The sequence below is a fragment of the Corvus brachyrhynchos genome, unplaced genomic scaffold (genome assembly GCF_000691975.1).
Source record: "Corvus brachyrhynchos isolate BGI_N302 unplaced genomic scaffold, ASM69197v1 scaffold21, whole genome shotgun sequence".
NCBI lineage: Eukaryota > Metazoa > Chordata > Aves > Passeriformes > Corvidae > Corvus > Corvus brachyrhynchos.
Genome location: NW_008236924.1, coordinates 2814771 through 2833841, shown reverse-complemented (window position 1 = coordinate 2833841; position 19071 = coordinate 2814771). Strand labels below are relative to the sequence as shown.

General features: G+C 42.9%; 1 protein-coding gene across 5 annotated transcripts in view; it reads right to left on the bottom strand.

Moving 5' to 3' along the window:
* The window catches only part of SGCD (sarcoglycan delta), a 259400-nt gene that overhangs the window by 35978 nt on the left and 204351 nt on the right, over positions 1 to 19071 (bottom strand). For all 5 annotated transcript variants that reach the window (XM_017728137.1, XM_017728139.1, XM_017728138.1 and 2 more), the window contains 2 exons: positions 14074 to 14161; positions 11711 to 11830 (listed from right to left, as the gene is read on the bottom strand). In XM_017728137.1, coding sequence (XP_017583626.1) covers positions 11711 to 11830; positions 14074 to 14161 — 208 coding nt within the window. The remainder of the gene's footprint in view (positions 1 to 11710; positions 11831 to 14073; positions 14162 to 19071) is intronic.

Genomic DNA, 19071 nt, shown 5'->3' with positions numbered 1-19071 from the left:
CACAGTTCTCAAACCCTCTCTTCCTGTCTCCCTTATTGCCAGATCCATGAAAAAGTCCCTCAAGCACTGGGAACAGGAATGAGACTTCCAACCCTTCTGTTTCTCTCCTTTGATCTGAATTAGAAGTGAATGCTACCTGCCTTGATAAGGCTTCCTGCCTCGACTGTGTAATTCCTTATTATTCTCCTCTAAGAACACAGAATCTCCCAAAGGGCCACCTGTCCCTGTCACTGAGTAGGACATCAGCCACGAGGGGATGCTGAGGGACCAGGACTGAGACATCCCTCCCTTGACTCTGTCTGTCAGCAGCTGAGGGCCCCCTTGAATTGGCAGAGGAAGTTTATCAGAGACACTGATAAACTTTCCTCACCTAATCCTCACCCTAATTGTCTCCCTTTCTGTAGCAAGGGGCTGATGGAAGAATTAAATACTCTGGAGAAGTTCTCCCTTTGGTTTCACCCTGCTGCCTGATGATTTCAGTAAAGAACCATCCTCTTCTTTCTGTGCTATTGGGAATTTTCTAGACCTCAAATGTGCCCCCTCCCTCCAGCACCCTCTATTCTATTCTGGAGAACCCCAGTCTCTGCCTGGGGGATCAGCAGCTCCAGAGGGAAAAAATTGCCTTGGACTAATTCAGCTCCACTGGATATTTGTGTCAAACTCTGGCTTTTGGCCACCGTGGAAGTCCCCAGCCAGGCTTTGACAGCATCAGTGTTGGATGGTGTTGAAAGTGAAGGCTGGAGGAAGTGACCTCATTTAGTGGTTTTAGAATCACAGAATCACTTATGTTGGAAAAGGCTCTTCAGATCACAGAATCCAACTGTGACTCAAGGCTTTGGCAAAAAAAGAAGGAAATTTTGAGGGAAATGTGCTGTTGTCACTGAATTGGGCTATTTTGGCTCTGCTGAGGAAAACTGGGATGTTATGGAGCAACAGATGATTGAAAATATGAAGTCCAAGGTCATGTGCTTAAAAAAGCAGTAAAAATTCCTTCTACATGTTGGAGGCTTCTAAAATATAACATCTCTGGATAAAAGCTGAATGCTACTCATGATTCATGGCAGTGTGACAGAGTCAAAGGGAAAGCAAACGTGACATTAAACTGAAAGGCAAGAAGGAAGCCTAGCAGGAACATGGAAAAAAAATCACATTATTTTAAGAATCATCAGTGAATCCTCAAACTATTGTGTGCCCCCCCTGCTCATCCCCAGTGAGGAGAGCGTACAGCGAGGAAAAACTGTCATGACTGCACAAACAGGAGAAGTCTGTCCTACAAAAGAAGCCTGGAAGGACTTGGCTTTGTAGCTGAGCAGCACGATGTGCTAAGGAAGGGTAGCTATGCTGTGCGTAAATACATTAGAAGGGTTAATAACACGAAGGGAAAAGAACTACTGGCTCTAAGCCGATGTTTAGATGAGAGCCAATGCTTATATGAGCAGCAGTAAACTGGTCCTGAATGTACTTGGGAAGGAAAGTGAGGGTTTTCTAGCCAGAAGAGGAGCTACAATGGAAGCAGCTCTTCAGTTAGATGGGACAGACAACATGACAGATCTGACAAATTCCTGACTGTAAGAACTGGTGTCTCAAAACCCAAGGTGCAATATTTTCAGGACCAGCAATTTCCATCCAGTCTCGCATTCCTCCAGTCTTATTTTCACTGTCCTATACCTGAGCAATGATGGCTTTTGGCAAATGGTATTAACACACAGCTCCAACAGTTCAAGAATCAGCCACTATAATCTCCCTTTTCAATCAAAACTGCTCTATCCCTCTTCCCCTTTTACTGAGTATAAAGCAAATGTAACCTACATTTATTATTGTACAAAATGGTTTCTGCTTCCTGAATTATCTATTATTAAAACATTTTCTATCTGCCATGAAAAATGCGTAACTGAAAATTTCTATTTCTTAGCAAAGTACTGAATTTTTTTTTTTTCCATCTACGAGACTCTCTGCTGCTGCTAAGGCTAACTTATGTGCAATCAGCCAAAGACAGAAGAAAACAGTAATATCATTAGTATTTAAACACACTGTACTGTACATCCCTAGGCAGTAAATTCTTCTTTCTCACAGTATTATATCAGAGAGGCTTCTATTATACTGATTCCCTCTTCTGACATTGTGTAATTTACCACCAATAAATGTTCATAAACAGTTTGACTGAAAAATCCATAAAGCTATTTCAGCTTTCTTTTAAGTTCCATTTAATGTCCCTCAAAAATTATTTCATCAATGTGTTTCCATTATCTGGTTCTCTGCCCAATAACTTAATTCCATACAATCAGTCAGGAACTTATAAAGCATATGACAGGATCTACCTAAAGTATTTTGAATTGCCATAAAGATTCATTTAAAGAGTGTTTGCTTTTTTGGCCTTTTTTCCCCCTTGCAGTGCATAAGGCACTGTGGGATGTCAAAGACCCCTGTACATGTTCACTTCATTCAAGAACAAAAGCAAGAGTCTCATGGCAACAGAACATTTACAGTCCAGTTTTAGGGTTTGGAAATGGAGGAGCACAAATGCCCCAAGAAAGGAGCAAATCTCAGCTGGAAGGTGCATCTTAACCAGCGACAGATCCAGCCAGAGGAACACAGGCTTCAACATTTAAGCTTCTCAAGCTGCCTCTTGCTTTCCCTGAGTGCTGCAAAGGTACCTGAGCTGCATGACCCTGTCCTGGCACCTTCCCTGGTGCCAAGGCAAGGACAATCCCTGCTCCCTCTGGCCAGAGCTGGGACCCAGCCATCGTGGCAAGACACTGATCACATCCCACTCCCTCTGCACAAAACCTGCTCTGGACTTCCCCTGCTCTCTGCTGGAAGAGAGAGAAGAGGAGCTCAAATGCAATACAATGAGAGGTATTTTTAGACTAATGATTGATGCTCCTGCTGTCAAGGGTAGGTGGCAATCAGCTGAGCAGCTCTTGGGGGTGAGCAGGATGCAGGGAGACATCAGGTTTCCACTCAGGGGCAGATGCACCTGGTTAGCTATTCCCCACTTTCCTTTTTCCTTCCAGACAACACATTTCTTTCCCACTCTGTATTTTTTAGTGATAGTTCCAGACTTCCAGTACACCTTTAGTGTTGTATATCACTGCTTTCTAATGAGAGTGGGGTCTCAGAGCCCTGTGATGAACCTGGTGATGAAGCTGGCCTTAGTGTATCTTCTCTTTAGTGCTCTGCCTTAGGCAGTACTGTGCAAATGAGGGGGGAAGGAGAAGGATTTGCTGTGATTTTTCCTAGCTGAAGTCAAGAGGCAATGTATAGTGTGCTGTTGGTCTCCATAAACTACTTTTATTCCCACTATTATTGATCAGGACACATTCAGCAATTTGTTCATTAAAACACCCATCTGAGGAGGTTCTCTCCTCTGCAGGTCTCATCAGGATAATATGTGACAGTCGCAGGAAGTCTGTGCAAACAGATGCCCAGGAAGTAAATCCAATACAATGAAGATAAAAATTATTTGTGACTGCTTCTTCTAATTCCAAGCTTGAAAAACCTTATTCATCCTTAATTTATGTTTTTAAATGGGTGAGCATAGTAATTGCTGTTGCTCCCCTTGAATCCCATCAAATCTGAAATCAATAAGAGCTCTATTTCAGGGTGCAATAATAGCCTGGTTAGGCTAAGCTAGCACACTGAACAAAAGCCATAAAGCTTCATTCATGTTTCTTCCCAGGATTCTATAAAAATAGCTCATTGCAAAGGTCTGTCTGTATTCCTTTTTTGTCTAAGTGTTGGGGAGTTGTTCTTTTAAGGGCAATCAAGAAATCTTGAATAATAAGGGCAATAATGAGATCATGTGCAGCATCAACAAAGTGTTTATCATAAAAATGTAATCTAATTTTTTTTATAATGGATTCTATTGCTTTTATTACAGATTATTTTTAGCTCTTGGTCTTGGCACTGTATGCACACAGGGAGTGAGCCAAGCCTTAGGCACTGGGCTGTGGCTGAGTTAGGCCGGACAGGAACTCCTTGTGACTCCAGTCCTGCCAGGTGGAGGAGAAACAGTTCTCTGACTCAGAGTCCCAAGAAATCAATGGAGCTTAGGTTTAAGCTGGAAAACTTGCAAACAGTGAGATGAGCTGCAAGCTCTGAGATGAGCAAGTGGGTCATTAGTGATGCATGTGCCTGTAGTCACACCATCTTCACCAGCCTCCCTGCCACAGTCCATTTGTCTGAGAGATATAAAGGGAAAAGAACAGACAGGCTCACACCCAAACTGAGAACAGACATAGGAAGAAAGGTTGCTACAACTTATGCTGACCTCTAGATATTTCCTTCTTGACTAGTTTTGGGGTCCTTCAACACTTTTCCTGCAGCTCAACAATAGCAGTGTTATCCCTGAATCTTCTCAGCATTCTTGTGCAAAGTTGCAAAGGAACTCAGGGGAGCACCTGAAGTGGGAATACACAGTGGAAATTTATCACGGAGAATATTATGTGGGCTTCAAATAGATCAGCTGGGGAAGACACTTAGGAAATAAAATATAAATCTGCAACACTTTTAAACTTGATTTCAGTGTTTGGTAAGTGTACAGTATGTTTCTTTCGTAATCCTTGTGACATTTAATCAATATTAATCTGATGGTGGATGATTCCTCTCTTTCCTTAAACAGGATTAAGGGAACACAACACAATCTGAACACACATTTCAGCCTGGACTCGAAGCCTATTCACTTTACATAAATGCTATCCTTTCAGCCTGGAATGTACTTTAAGTAAAAGCAAACACAAGGAAAACTTCCCAGTATCTCTCTCTCCCAACACAGATTATTCTTGCCAAGAAAAGACAAGTTTGGAATCTGGATGAGTGGATTTTAAAAAAAGGAGAGCAATGTTGGTTGGATTTGCCATTAAAAAGAATGGAAAACAGGGTCTACACCTATTGCCCTCAAGGCAGGGGAACTGTCAGAAGTATTCAATCAAGAATTGGTAATTTTAACTTCTTCCCTTGCAGAATGGGAGAAATACTTTATTTGGAAGAAAATAAAAATGCTATCTCAACCTCTGGAAAATAAAACCCTAAACCCACCCAATTCAACCAAATGAGGTTTCTTTTCTACATAGCTTTTTAATTCTCTGTCACTGCTGGTTACAGGTTAAATCACTTTGTGACCCCTGACTCCTACACAGATACAGCAACAGCATGATTCCTAACTCAGAGCAAAAAAACCCCATCTTCTTGTGGCTTTAACCACTGATAGGAGACATATGTTTTTGCCCTCCACTACTCCTTAATTTTGCTAAACATAATTTTTTTCTACCATCACAGCTCTGCAACGAGCGCGAGGAAATCTGACGGAACTGCGCTGCCACGCCTGAACGCTACAGACAGCAGAGGCTGCTTCCAGCCTTGCTAAACCCTGGTATCTTCATTTGTCAGCACATTTCCCTACTTCCCTCGTTTTATTCCCTGGCCCTTTCCTGCAGGACCAACGACTACACGACAGCTTGGCAATTGCTCCGGGACTGCATTAGTGTTGCTGCCTAATTACCTGTGGGCAGTGAGTACTGAGTATTGCAGCTGCTTCCTAGAGAAGTTCATACATCTTCAGCAAAAGGTCAAATGCCTGTCCCAGCCTGGTGAGCAGCCGGCTGTGGCTCGTTCCTTTCTCTGGCTGAGAGCACAGAAGGGAGTGCTGAAGCAGCCTAAGTGAGCTGGAGCTCATGTGCAACTGGGTGAACTGGAAAAGGGCTGTGGCCCCAGGCTGATGGTACAGTTTGTTTCCAGAAGCACTGCAAGGCATCCCAGTGAGGCATCCCAGAGAAGTTCCCTGTCCTTTGGGTTAGAGGCACCTTCCTCTCCACTGCCTTTGTAAAGGGAAAGGATCAGAGTAGGAAAATGTCTCAGTATCCTAAGAAATGAATATTGCAGCACCATGTCCCCTTTGAAAAGGAGACTTACAGACCTGTAGCAAGGACATGTTTTTCAAGGAAGCGCCCAAAATCCACCAAAATACAAAGATTGAAGCTTGGCATTTACCCTCAGGCATAAAGCTGCAGCAGACTCAGTGGTGAGACCAGAGAGCTCAGTTTCCTCTCTGGGTCAGGCCTGATTTCAACACTTGGCTACCAGAGTTGTTCCCTCTGCCACAAACACTTCAGCAAAATGCCATTTTGAAATCATAATGGCTGCTGTAAAGGGCAACCATGCATGTCCTGACCCATAAATAATCGCTGCTGAAGAAGGGTACATGCTGTAAAAATGGGTGGGAATTCCTGGAAACTGTTAGATTTCAAGCTTACCCCACCCTTTGAAATGACTGATACCAGTCAAATAACTTTGCGGATTATTTAATGAAATATAACTACTCTTGCAGTCATTAAAGTTGCTCTCCTGTAACTATTGCAGCAAATAAAAGCTGGAAAGAAGCCACTAAAAGTTTTATATGGAGGAAATGTGAGCAGAGTCCTCTAATCAGGCTGGCATTGCAGCCACAGCTCTGCAGGGCTCCTCCCAGATCAAGCTAATACATGGATCCCTGAAAATGTTTGTAGATGTGAAGCTTAAGGCAGCTGGGGCAGCTGACACAGATGTGTTAGTTCAGTGCATCCACATTAAATCCTGTTCTCTTCTTGTCCAAAGTGAAGGATATTACGAAGGCTTTTTTAACCCTTCCATGAGTAACAAGCCCCAGCACCTCGTGTTCTGTAACTGCAGAGCAGGTTCCTGCCTCTGCCCCCAACAACAGCCCCAACACTGCCATTTAAAAGAGCTCTCTACAGTCAGAGAGTCATAGAATCACAGAACGATTTGGCTTCCAAGGGACCTTAAAGATCATCTTGTTCCAACTCCCTTGCCACAGGCAGGGACATCTTCTACTAGAGCAGGTCACTCTGAGCTCCATCCAACCTGAATGGGGCATCCACAGCTTCTCTGGGCAACCCATTCCAGTGCCTCACCACCCTCACAGTATTCAATTTTTTAATAATATCTAATCTAAACCTAATCTTTTTCAGTTTAAAGCCATTCTTCTTCCTCCTGTCACTACATGCTCTTGTAAATAGCCATGCACTCCTGAACTACACTGCTTTTATTGTTGCTTCCTGCACTAAACCCTCTAAACTCCTTAATAAACAGCTCATAAATAAAATGCTGGAAATGTGCCTTGGATTTAATTACTCCAAACTTACTAATAAATTTGCAATAACCTTTCAACAGCTGATTCCCCTTTCCAGGTGCATTCCCAGGTAGCTGGAGAGAAACTTGAACAAAAAAACGTTCCCAAACTAAGAGTCATGAAAGTCTAACCTGTGGTCAGCACTGACATGCTCCATGTGGTTCATTGCCCAAAGGGTGGTGGCTACAGTGGAAAAAAAGCTCCAGGGTAGAAATAGAACAACTGACAAATTATTATAATGGAGGGCACGGAAAGGTTGGTGAGATCAAAGGTACCCTTAAATCAGCCATGGTGCTGGGGAGGGCTGCTGTGCTGGGCTGCATCACACTGCTCCTGCAGTCTTTATTCTGGGAGATGAAAGGCATCCCACCCCACTCTAAATACAGCTATTTTAGTTAGGGTTTGCCACAGGGGAAGGCCTTAGCCAAATTTTTATCATTAGGCTCCATTAGAAGAAAAGCTCCTGCCATGCTAATCCAAATGTCTGAGAGGCACATTTTCTGGGGAGTGGGAGCAACCCCTGTATTGTCCTGTCACAGAGAAGGGACCATGTGGGTTTGTGATTAATCCTATCCTTGTTGCAAAGCAAAATGGTAATTTTAATAGTGGTTAAGAAGCGTGGTTGATTTGTAATGGGACAGCATCCAGCCCATGCAATCCCACCTCCCACACAAACCTTCCTCCACACTCAAACCCAGGGACTGCCAGACTCCTGTAAGCTGCAGGAGTGTGGCTTTTGTGGTTTTATCTCAGCTCACTGCAATGCACGTGGATTCCCATCAACATTTAGTCTTTAAAAAAATTGGTAAAATCCATCATAAATATTAAACACCAGAGTATACTGGCAAGTTTCCCTGAAAGCAAACTTCAAAAAATAATCTCAATAAAAAGATGTCAAGGCCCTTGGGAGAACTGACACTGGCATGTCATCAGATGTTGTCTTATAAGGCTAAATTAAGCATCTGACCAGAGTTTAATTTCTGTAAAAACTCATGCTAATTTAAATTGCTTTAGATTTAATTAAAAATGCCTTTCTATAGAGATAATAATGTAACTCTGTTAATTAGTATCAAGTGGCATCTAGAGGGCATATTTAAAAACTAATCTGGAGAATAAATAGAGCTAATTAACAGTCAGAATAATGCTTTATGATTGTCTTTTATTTATAAATGCTATAACGTTCAATAAGCCATTAAATGAAATTGTAATTAATATATATCAAAGTTATTTTTTTAATACTCTTTTAACTAAAGAGGGTTTCTTACACCCCATTTTTCAGACGGTCTGGACACGTTCCGTTTCTGGAAGGAGGAGGGGGAAGGGGCTCTGCTGGACGAGGCAGCAAATACAAATTCAGTTAGGGGAAACTCATTTATCTGCCCTGCACAGGTCTGTGTTTATGACCCCACAGGGCTGTCCAGCCAGGTGTGAGCTTGTGAGTCCACGGGGTTTGCCCAAAGCTCTGCTGACCAGAGCAAGGGCTGGCAGGGAAGGGTTGCACATCACCCCACACATCCCCACGAGCAGCACCGCAGGCAGAGGAGTGGCAGATTTTGCCTTCAGAAATCCAAGCCTGGCAAAAGCAGAGCTGCAGCTCTGAGGAACGAGAGCAGCTCTGAGGATTGCTGCAGGACCTTCTGAACAACCACAAGGTGCCCAGATTCCATGGAGTGAAGCTGGTGGAGGGAAGGGGTGCTGAGAGTGAGAATGTGCTTCCATCCCATCCCAGCAAGGAGCACACGAGCACTGGCAGATGGGCTTGGAAGGAAAAGGGCAGAGTGGAGTTGTTGTAAGGTTCAGTTTTTAGAGGACTTCTTGCAGGCAAACATGAGCTCCCTTAGAGTCATCTGGACCCAGGCAGTGCTGAGCTCCCAACTTTGAGCATGGCAGAGGGAACTCTTTGCACCTGGAAAAGGTTGTGTCCATGTTGCCAGAACTCTCCATGGCCAGAGGGCTCAGAGGGCTGCCCTTCCCCTCAGACAGGAGTTCTGTCATCCTCCAGTCTCGCCTCTGATGAGAGGTTTGACTGGATTCGCTGTATCATATAAAATCATTGAAGTACTCTAAATTATGTCATACATGAAAAGCAGAGGTGGCCAGCTCGGTCTTTCTGGGTCCTTTAATGCTCCTAAGTCAGAAATAACTCCCCAAAATACAAATCAAATAAAAAGCACTTTCATATGGTAATCTGCACTCTCCATGCTGCGCAATTTTTTGAAGCACCAAATGCATCATATGTCCTACTTGCATTTGTTTTTAATCTATAATTCTGTGTATTCTTCCTTTTTTTTATCCCTTGCTAATGTTGAAAAATCCTCTAGGTACCCAGAGCAGAGTTCATTTCGAAACAGGAGAGCAGCTCTTTTCTCAGGACAAGGATCCACCATTGGTTTGTAGCACAAACTTCCAGAAAAAAGCTTTGAAGTCCGTACAAAGAAAAGAGTTATTGTCACTGGCAAGATTCAAAGCTGGCCACAAGAACTGCTGCTCTGACCTCTGTAGGATGACTTTCACGCCAGGTTGTTGTCATAAACTTGCCTCTACAACAAGTACGTGTTCAGCAATAACAAGAACAAGTTGGAATTATTTACATGGCATAGATGGGTGCCAGCAGACACATTCCAGCAGCACCTGAGAGCCCAAACACCAGAAAAATGATCAAAGGAATTTGTCTGTGTACTACGACTCGGACTGGCCTTCAGAGCAGACAAAAACACTCCAAGAAACACGAACATATGGTGTAACACTTCCCAGCGTGGCAAACAGCCACGGCAAACGCTTTTGGAGATAAAATTAGATTGGGGAAGCAAAGCTGGAGAAAAACAAAGCCAAGTATGAACTCAGAAAGCATTTCAGCTCAAGGTCATCAGAATACTTGCTATGTAACATCACCAGTGGTATCATTCTACTTTTTCTTTTCTGATAGATCTGCAAAAGTCAAACCAATCTCGAGAAACAGTTGCAGGTACAAAATGAAAGTGCACTACAGTGATCAGCAGGATTTTTGATGCTGTTTATTCTGGAGACTAAAACAAGGCAGAAACTCAAAATAACTATCAAAAATAATTCCTGGTTTCTTGAAAGTATAGAGGAACTTAAAAGCAATTTTTTGTAAGTATGTAATCTGAAAAGGAGTACTTGCAGCTCGTAAGGAAAAGGTTCTGTATATTTTTTTTAAACCAGTGATGTAAATCTCCCTTATTTTAAGGTCTCCAAGAAAACACTTAAAAGCTGTTGTTCCCTGACTTCATCTACCCTGCACAAATTAGCTCTGAAGGGTGCAGTGTGAAGGGAGATTTGTTGGAGAACATGGATTGTTACAAATGTCCCCAGCTCTGTAACACCACAAGGATTTTGAATGGGTCTCTTCAAAGTTTTGAGCTAACAGAGATACTCTTAATTTTGTGAACTTCAACATTTATCCTGTAAAGCCCACCTAACTTTTTATAGCTGGTGACTGAACTAGTCCAGTGTGTAACAACAGTGACCTGCAGAGAGCTACACTCCACCTGTCCACAAACAGGAACCATCTAGAACAGCAGGACATCAGGCAACTAAAAATGTTAATGGTTGGATACCAAGTCCCATTTATATTATACATAATATACTATTAAATATCTAGAAATAATAACAATAATGATGATGATGATAATAATAATAAATACTATCTATATCTATCTATCATTCCAAGCTCCTTATTGATCTGTTTTTACAACAGAAGTAAGGAACAGTTTGGAATGAAAAGATGCATCCAAAAGAAGCCACTGTAAAACAGGTATTGGTGCCTCCACAGAGACCAGCAGCACTGTTGTGTGACTAACTGTGACCAACACTGAGCTACCCACTCTGGTCCTATGTGAAAACATTCCTGACCAAATCCCAGACTAACCAAAGAGCGTGGATTGAACTGGGGAGCACAAAAGTTCAGGTTCCAGACAGTTAATTTCATGTTACTATCAAATAAGTTTGGAAATTTACAATTGCCACAACTGTTTTGTTTCTCCAAGTACTTAAAAAAAAAAAAAATCTGAAGAAACAAGGAAGAACCCCCCACACCCCAAACCCAGAGTGTATCCTCAGTTTTCATTAAGAAATACCAATGTAAAGCCTGGCAGGCAGCCCAGCTGGGAAGGCAGATCCTCCTGCTGTTATTTTCAGAAGGAAGGAGGAGCTGGTGACAGTGCTGGGACCAAACGCATGAACCCTGAGGTCTGCCTTTGCACAGTGACTGTAGACATGGGCACATCCTTGAGGCAATCCCTCACTGTCCTCCATCCCAGATCCAAGAGATAAAAGTTTGTTCAGTTTCAGAACTGGTTTTAAAGCTACTTCACTCAGCCAGACAAACCACTTCCAGGGGAGTTTTCTTCTGGAGGGGAAATAACAAACTGTGCAAGTTAAGAAAGTCCTCACATAGAAACTCCTGCCCATGATCTGCTTGGAGAAGATTCAAAGCCATAAGGACAGCACAAGATTTTATCTCCAAAAGAAACTTTCAGCAAGTAGGAAGGAAAGTCAGGCAAAACTATACTCAAATTTGAAGAGGTGCACATTAAAACTGTGACTTAATGAACAATGTCTTACCTAGAACTCTCAATCTCTCCGCTCCAACCACCACTTCGTTGTCATCTGCAGAAAACAGCAATTTTCCAGAGAGGGTTTTCACCTCAAATTTTTGGCTGTGTGCTTCCACTGCTTGGGGGCCTAGGGGGAAGAAGCTTTACTTTAGGGAAAAGTATAAGAAAATCACACTGTAGCTTCATACATTCAATAAACCCATTTGCTGAGTAATAATAGCTCTACAAATTGCATTCAGAGACACCAAACAGGGAGGCTTTTTAGATCTTATTAGAAAAGGGCAGTTTTCTACCCAAGTAACAACTGCTCAACTATTTCTGCTTATGTTTTTGTTAATGCTTATGTGTGCCACAAAATCACCATTGAACTTGAGACAGCTGGGATATTTTTACAGAAAGACAGACCCATATGTGAAACAGCAATGAACATATCCAGCCATGCTTTGAGAGCATTGGTGCAGGTGTAAGAGGCAACAAGAGCTCCTGGGCCCATTTTGCTTGGACTGATGCTGCAGTGTCAAAGATTCCTGGTTTTCCACCTTTTAAATATATCTGGATTAAAATTCTACCAGTGTCATGCACAGCCCAATTAGGAAAAAAAAAACCAACCAAACAAACAAAAAAACCCCAAACACCAGCACTGGAGCAAATGTTTTGTTTTAGACCCCCTTCAATCATGCGCAGGCCAAGAAAAATGGCATCCTCTCACACTGCAGAAAGTTTTTAGACAAGTGAAACTTTCCTTCAAAGATCTTATTTCAATTCTGCTGCTTTTCCTGCAGGCTGCTGTGCCCTGCAGTGCTGGAAAGCCTCTGGCAATGTGTTTTGTTGTGGGGTCTCATAAACATCAGCTGCCTGAATAGTGATTCTGTGCAGGTTTGTGGCTCAAAGGCTGCAAAGTTACAAAGAGGCTGCCCTGGGTTACTGACCTAGGCCAGACTTTGGACAAATCACCACTGAACAGCCCTGCCAGCTGCATCTAATAAGCCACAGCCCCCCTGGAATATTATCCTGCACAAGGCAGGTGACTGCACTTTGCATTAATTCTGGGCATCTTCATGACTGGTCTCATTTCTCAAAAGACAGGAGAAATAACACCTGAAAGCCAGTATTTTCTTAAAAACTCCATCCCTACCCAGCATTTCCCTGCACAGGTCACCTGTACTGGCACCTGGACACACGGAATCATGCATGTGGTTTGCACTACAGACAAGTGAGGCCATGCTGAGATCCTTGGAAATACTTAAAAGCTTGTGCAGCCACATTGAGAAAATCCAGTACTTTAAATTTGATTTGTGTCTTGCTTATTAACCACCTCCCCTCCCTGTTCATCTTTGCAGCATGGGACCACATCTTTGCTCCACTGTGACACCAAAGCTGGTGCTGAATGCATAAAATGCTCAATAACCAGAGCATCACACTGGGATGTATCACTGAGTGTGTCCTCCCAACCTCTCGAGACACAGAGGTGCTTAAGTGAACCAAACACCCTCTTGAAAATATACGGAGAACCAACAAACTGAAGACCTTCATTCTGAATGTGACAATCAGGGAGCCTGGGGTTGAATTTATTTCCTTCCTCCAGGCAAGTTTCACACATGCTGCCTAAGTAATTGCTCAGTGAAGCTGCATATTTAATTATTTAATACTGTGACTAAAGGCCAAGATGTTATATAAGCAAAACAAGCAACCCAGTCTCAACTTAGAAACACGTTTATGGATTACTGGCTTTGCCACATACTTCTCACAGTCCATGCATAAATCTCAGTGAATATATCTCTATCCCACATCAAATATACATTATACACCTTATATACAGTGCCATATACCTTATATAATGCATTAGGCTCTTTTAACCCAAATTACTCATGCCTTCATTCAAAAGCTGCTGTGCCCTGGAGATTTGTGAAACACCCATTTCCCCATCCAACACACTCATGTTTGGGAGCAAAGGGAGCTCTTCATCAGCAGAAGGACTTTAAACAGCAAAGTGTGGCCACAGTTGGGCTCCAGATTTCAGGCAAGTTATAAATGTCTTAGAAAAAACCTGTGCTTGTTACAACAGAAATGTCAGCCTGGCATATGTTCTTCTTGACCCTGATGTGGTACAGTAAACACTTCTAACTCTGGACTGGCTTTCAAATGAAAACGATGGTCTGCTTTGTTATCAGACAGCCCCAGCCAGTTGCTTCTCCAGCATGGCTTTCATGTCTCTGGCTTTGTTTCTACAAAGTGGAGTGAAGTTTTCATTTGTACTCCATGAGACACAATGGGCTCCCCTCTGTGCGCTGTCTGAAGCCAGCTCAGCATCCCAAAACACCCACTTCCACCCCTGCTTAGTCCTTCCAAACAGCCTTTCCCCCTCCTTACCTGTTACAAGGCGAGTGAGGACTTTTGTCTTCTCGTTGAGGATGTTCACGGTCACGTTTCTGGCGGACTGGAAGTACAGTGGGTTGCCCTGGAACAAGACCACGAGACCAAGGGTGTGAGATGGGGATGGCTGCCTGGGATCTGCCTGGGTGAGACATCTGCAACTTTGTCCAGCACTGACCCCAAGGCTGGGGGCATGGCTGGGGTGCACCTACCCTGCAGTAACTCTTCCTGTCCAGGATTAACCCAGAGTGGACACCACAGCTCTGTCTGGCCCAGGCAGTGCCTTGCTGAGGGATGGTTGCCTCTATTGCTGGTATAAGCCACCCAACCTGGTATTTTAAAATGTGCAGGGGATATCAGACCTGACCTAAGCTTCCCAAAGGTTTTGGGAGGATAGTTGACAGCAGCAGCACGTTTCAGAGGCAAATCTGAAAAATTACAGCTTCTGACGACTCCAGTGGGTGACAGTGTCTGCCCACCATGTGAGTGAGCCATGCCCAAGGGCTGGGAGGAGAAAATCTGATTAACATGAGTGCCTTAGATCTCAAAGCACTTGTAAACCATCTGGCACATTTCACCACTACAACTGTGGGCTGGGATGCCAGCTTGTGACCCATCCCACCGGGTCTGCAGAACACAAGACACGAACTCTTCCCCACTCCCCACTTGACCATAAAGAGTTCTACCAATTTCTCATTTCTATGCTTTCAACACACCTCTGAGAGAAGAGCCAGAGCAGCTGGTAGCACACAGGAGCCACACAGCGACCTGGCAACATCCATCTCAGGTATTTCTCCTGCAGAGTGAAGCCAAAGAGAACCCACAGCTCCAACCATCTGGCTCCTCCTGTGTGCAAACACAGCCCAGGCACCGGGGAACTCATGTTTTCCACAGGCAGCCCCAGCCTGCACAGTTGGTTCCTCAGGGGCTATTAGCCACCCACAGCACTAGCACAGGGTGACCCCAAATCAAATCAGCCAAAAATCTAATGTGCAAGGTGGAAATTCACCGCCAGCACCTCTTTGTAATGCCTAAAGCAGGCAGCTGATCAAATTCATCAACTGACTGAGACACAGGATGGCAGAGGAGATAAAAAAGCAAGAAAATCAGGAAGAAGTTGAAAATTTTTATTCCCCATGTCTTTTTCCAGCATTTCCAAAATCTTTCCATTAGGAATGAATAATCAGGACGGGGATAGAGGATCGGGTGGGTCAAACATGTTCTCCTTGCCTCCTGAATTTGTAAGGAACACAATATTTTCATAGGTGCCATTTTTTCTGGATCATGGCAGAAGGACTAAGTTGTCTGCATATAAAATGTAACAGTAACACAGAAATGATTCATGGGAGTCCTGTGGTGGACTGGAGCTTCAGGGAACAATCTAGTGATGGACAAACGATTCTCAGTGGTGTCTGCAGAAAATAAACCTCAAAAAACTAAAATAAACCCAGTCTCACACGTGATCAAATATTCACAATAATTACATTTGTTGCCTTCACTGTTTTTGCAGCATGTTCCCATGGGATCAGCCCTTCAGCAACAAAGGGCGAAATGAGGTTCATTTGATCAATTATAACTAGAACATTTTGGCTACATTCAGACTATTTACAACTAAATAAAAAAAAAAAATAAAAAGAATTCCACTTAATCATTTCCAGATCTTGGACAAGTTTCAGAAGCTCTTGGTGCCTCTGTCCCCTCATACACTAAATGAGGACAAATCATCCTTCTATGCTTCTGCAATGTGTCTGACAGCTTAAGTAATATTGTATATGAAACTGAATTATGATTAATAATTTAGAAGTAAGGATCAGTGGTAATGACTTGTAATGATTCTCCTTGTCTCTAGTTTTTATTTGTGATCCTCTAGAACTTCTAGAAATTAATGCTATTACTATTTTATAGTTAACAGCTCAGAAAAGATGGCTTCACTTGAAGCTCAGGCACCTGATTTGAACACACCCAGCAACAGCAGTTTACTGCTGCATATCCACTGCACACTTAGAGATGAAGGATGGTTTTAAAGGTAGATGGTTACAATCTGCATAATGCATAGTCATGGCTGAGACTGTAACTACTATAAACACGCCACAGGAAGCACAGAAAAGTCACTTTTTTCGACTTGTACTATTTGAATTTTGCTTATGGAGTTTTCAAGCAGCTGGAGTGTTTTGAAAAGGCCAAATTCAGGCAGGAAAAATAGTTCAATCCCCATGACTTTGAAAAATCTGTTACTGCTCTTTGTGATATGAGAAGGCGCTACAGAAGTACTACAAGATAAACCAGTATAAAAAGTCACAGAAAGAGTTGCTCTGAAGAAGACCTGCAAGACAAGCTAAGAGCTGGTACCCACCAACAAAAGACTTAAAATACATAATCAGACCTGGAAATGCTTACCCCGGCACAGTTATCTCATTCACTGATTCAGAACTCAGATTCATGCAGCCTTCAAAAAACTAAGTTTCCCTAATGCAGGATGTTTTTATTGGTCTGCAGGGAAAGAACATTGGAAGCACTTAATGCAATGCCTGCTCTCATTTCCATAATTCCTTTTCCATTAAGGAATGAAAAAGAACTGAAAAAATTACTCCCTTTTGCTGAAAATTCTGCAGATTTTCTATCCACCATCTTCTGTTTACAAAGGAAATAACACTGACATCTTTTAAACACTGAACATTAAAAAAAATATTTCCTCTCTTGCAAGCTTGGTGATGATGTCAGCTTCTTTCAATCACACAGAACAAAATAATGAAAACATTAAAAGCCAGTTAGGATTTACAACTGAAAAGACAAAACGTTCCCCTTCTCTTGCACTTTCATGTTACCATGACACAAAATGAAGTATTCTGATGCATATGAGCAGGTGGAAATCCAGATCAATATGGCATCAGCACCACAATAAAATAGTTATGTAGTGAAGCAATATTTTCATAAACTGCCATAGCACTTGACAGAGCTGGAGTTAGAATATCAGCATGCAATAAACAAGCACATCTTTTAGAGACTCTTTGGGCTGGTCATGCACTTTCAGCTCACCATGAACCTACTATTCATCTCTGCAGGAAATCCTGGAGAGTAAATACATCATTCTGCCTCTTACTCCAGCTCCCCATTAGCAGACCCAGTGCCTTAAAAATAATGCAAATGTTTGCAGACACACAACAGCATTTGCCACAGCTACTCAATATATTAAAACACTGGACACATGTTGCAGAAGAAAGAATATGGAAAGTGCAAAAATACGTCAAAACTGTGTAGCTTGGTTCCTCACCAAGCAGTGAGATGTCCAGTAGAATAGAGAAGACTTCACAAAAGGTATCAACTTACTGTTTGCTAGATTAAACACATGGCAAAACAAGCCAGAACAGCTCACTGTCTTTCTTTGGCTCGCTTTCGAAGAGATGCTAAAAACTCCCAGAGTAGAGACTGAAATAGAAAAAGCCCTTTGACTGACAACCTTACTTTGCAGCTGAAGCAATCCCAACCAGTGCTGTCTTCAGGGAAATTCAGTACTTTAACAGATGTCCTTACACTGTTTCAGGGAATTATTAAAAATATTTGGAAATCCTTTTAAATTTTTACAGGAAATTTAAAAATAATGCTTCACAGTCGGTGTATTTGTAGTTCAGATGGTCAGAAGGAATAGCTTTGATTTGATCCAATGGATTCAAAGACCTTGCACAGTAAGTGCAAGGGAAGCTTGTGGAAATAATGGAAATGGTGGACTTCCTGCAGGCTTGACAAAGTAATGGTAAAAATAAAATCTTAAAGCATAATCTAGCTTGGCAAGGAGCAGTCTATGGAGAAGTCACTCAGAACACCATTTTCCTGCTCAACTCCACCTCTCACTGACATTACAGGAAGCAAACACTGCTCTGTGCACAGCTGGACTGTCAGAAGGCAAAAGTTTCTTTTCTGTAAAGCAAGCAGCCAGCAAAAGCTCTCCTGGTTCTGCCCTACAGCCACAAGCAGCTCCCACCTGCCTGCACCCCTGAGTGCCATTTTAAGTTGCTCCTGACAGAGGGGAAGTTTTGTGTGGGTAATAAACGTATTCCTTTCTTCAAGTCCAACCAGTGCTACTACACCAGAAGCTAAATGTGGTAACAGCAGTAACAGCAGTGACACTTTCCTGCACTGCATTTTCCACTGGTAGGGACAACTCGAAGCTGCACTTCAGTTTTTTCTGGCTTGGAGTAGCAAGAATTCATCCCCCAATAACCGAGAGATAAAGCAATAATTTTAGGGCACCTGAAATGTCCTTCATTAAGAATGGTAAACCTCTAATGAAAAGCCACAAAGGCATCACACCTCTGTAATTTTTCTTCGTGTAGCCAAGCCCAGAGCACTGTCGAGGACGCCACACTGCATGCAGCTCATTAGTGCAGGTGTCAGGCATGTCCCCTGCCCCACCAGGAAAGCTGACCTTGTGACCTTTACTCTGTTATTTTTGGTCAGTTGACACAGACATGCTTAAATTAGTCTTCCTGACCCAGTTTTGCACATTCCCATACGACTTGCTCCTCTTTCAAAAGGAAGCACCAGGAATACCTCACTGTGTGACGCTCAACACGGAGTTTCCAAACCACAAAGGTCTCCAGAACATGCTGTGAGCACAGCCAAAAAAAGCAGGACCTGTCCCAAAGCCAGCATTTCCTCCCCCTACTCCTGCACTGGAGAATGTCTGATGCTGGAAAAGTTCAGAGTTGCCCTCATAAAACAGTGAGATGGGAGGAAATTGAGTAAAACACCTTCAGAATTGATAAGAGATTCTGCAGGAATCAGGCAACTGGCACTGCCATGAGTGTCAGCAAACCTCACAGAGCATTGTACAGGCACCATGCACCTCCTGAAGAGCAGACAGGAAGCACTGGACAGCATCTACCTTTGGCTGTGAAGACAAACTTGGGAGTATCTAATGAACCCCATCCCCAAGGTCCTGCTTGGAACAGCAGCCTGATCATCATTTACATCAGCACAAAATCTAGACCTCGTGCT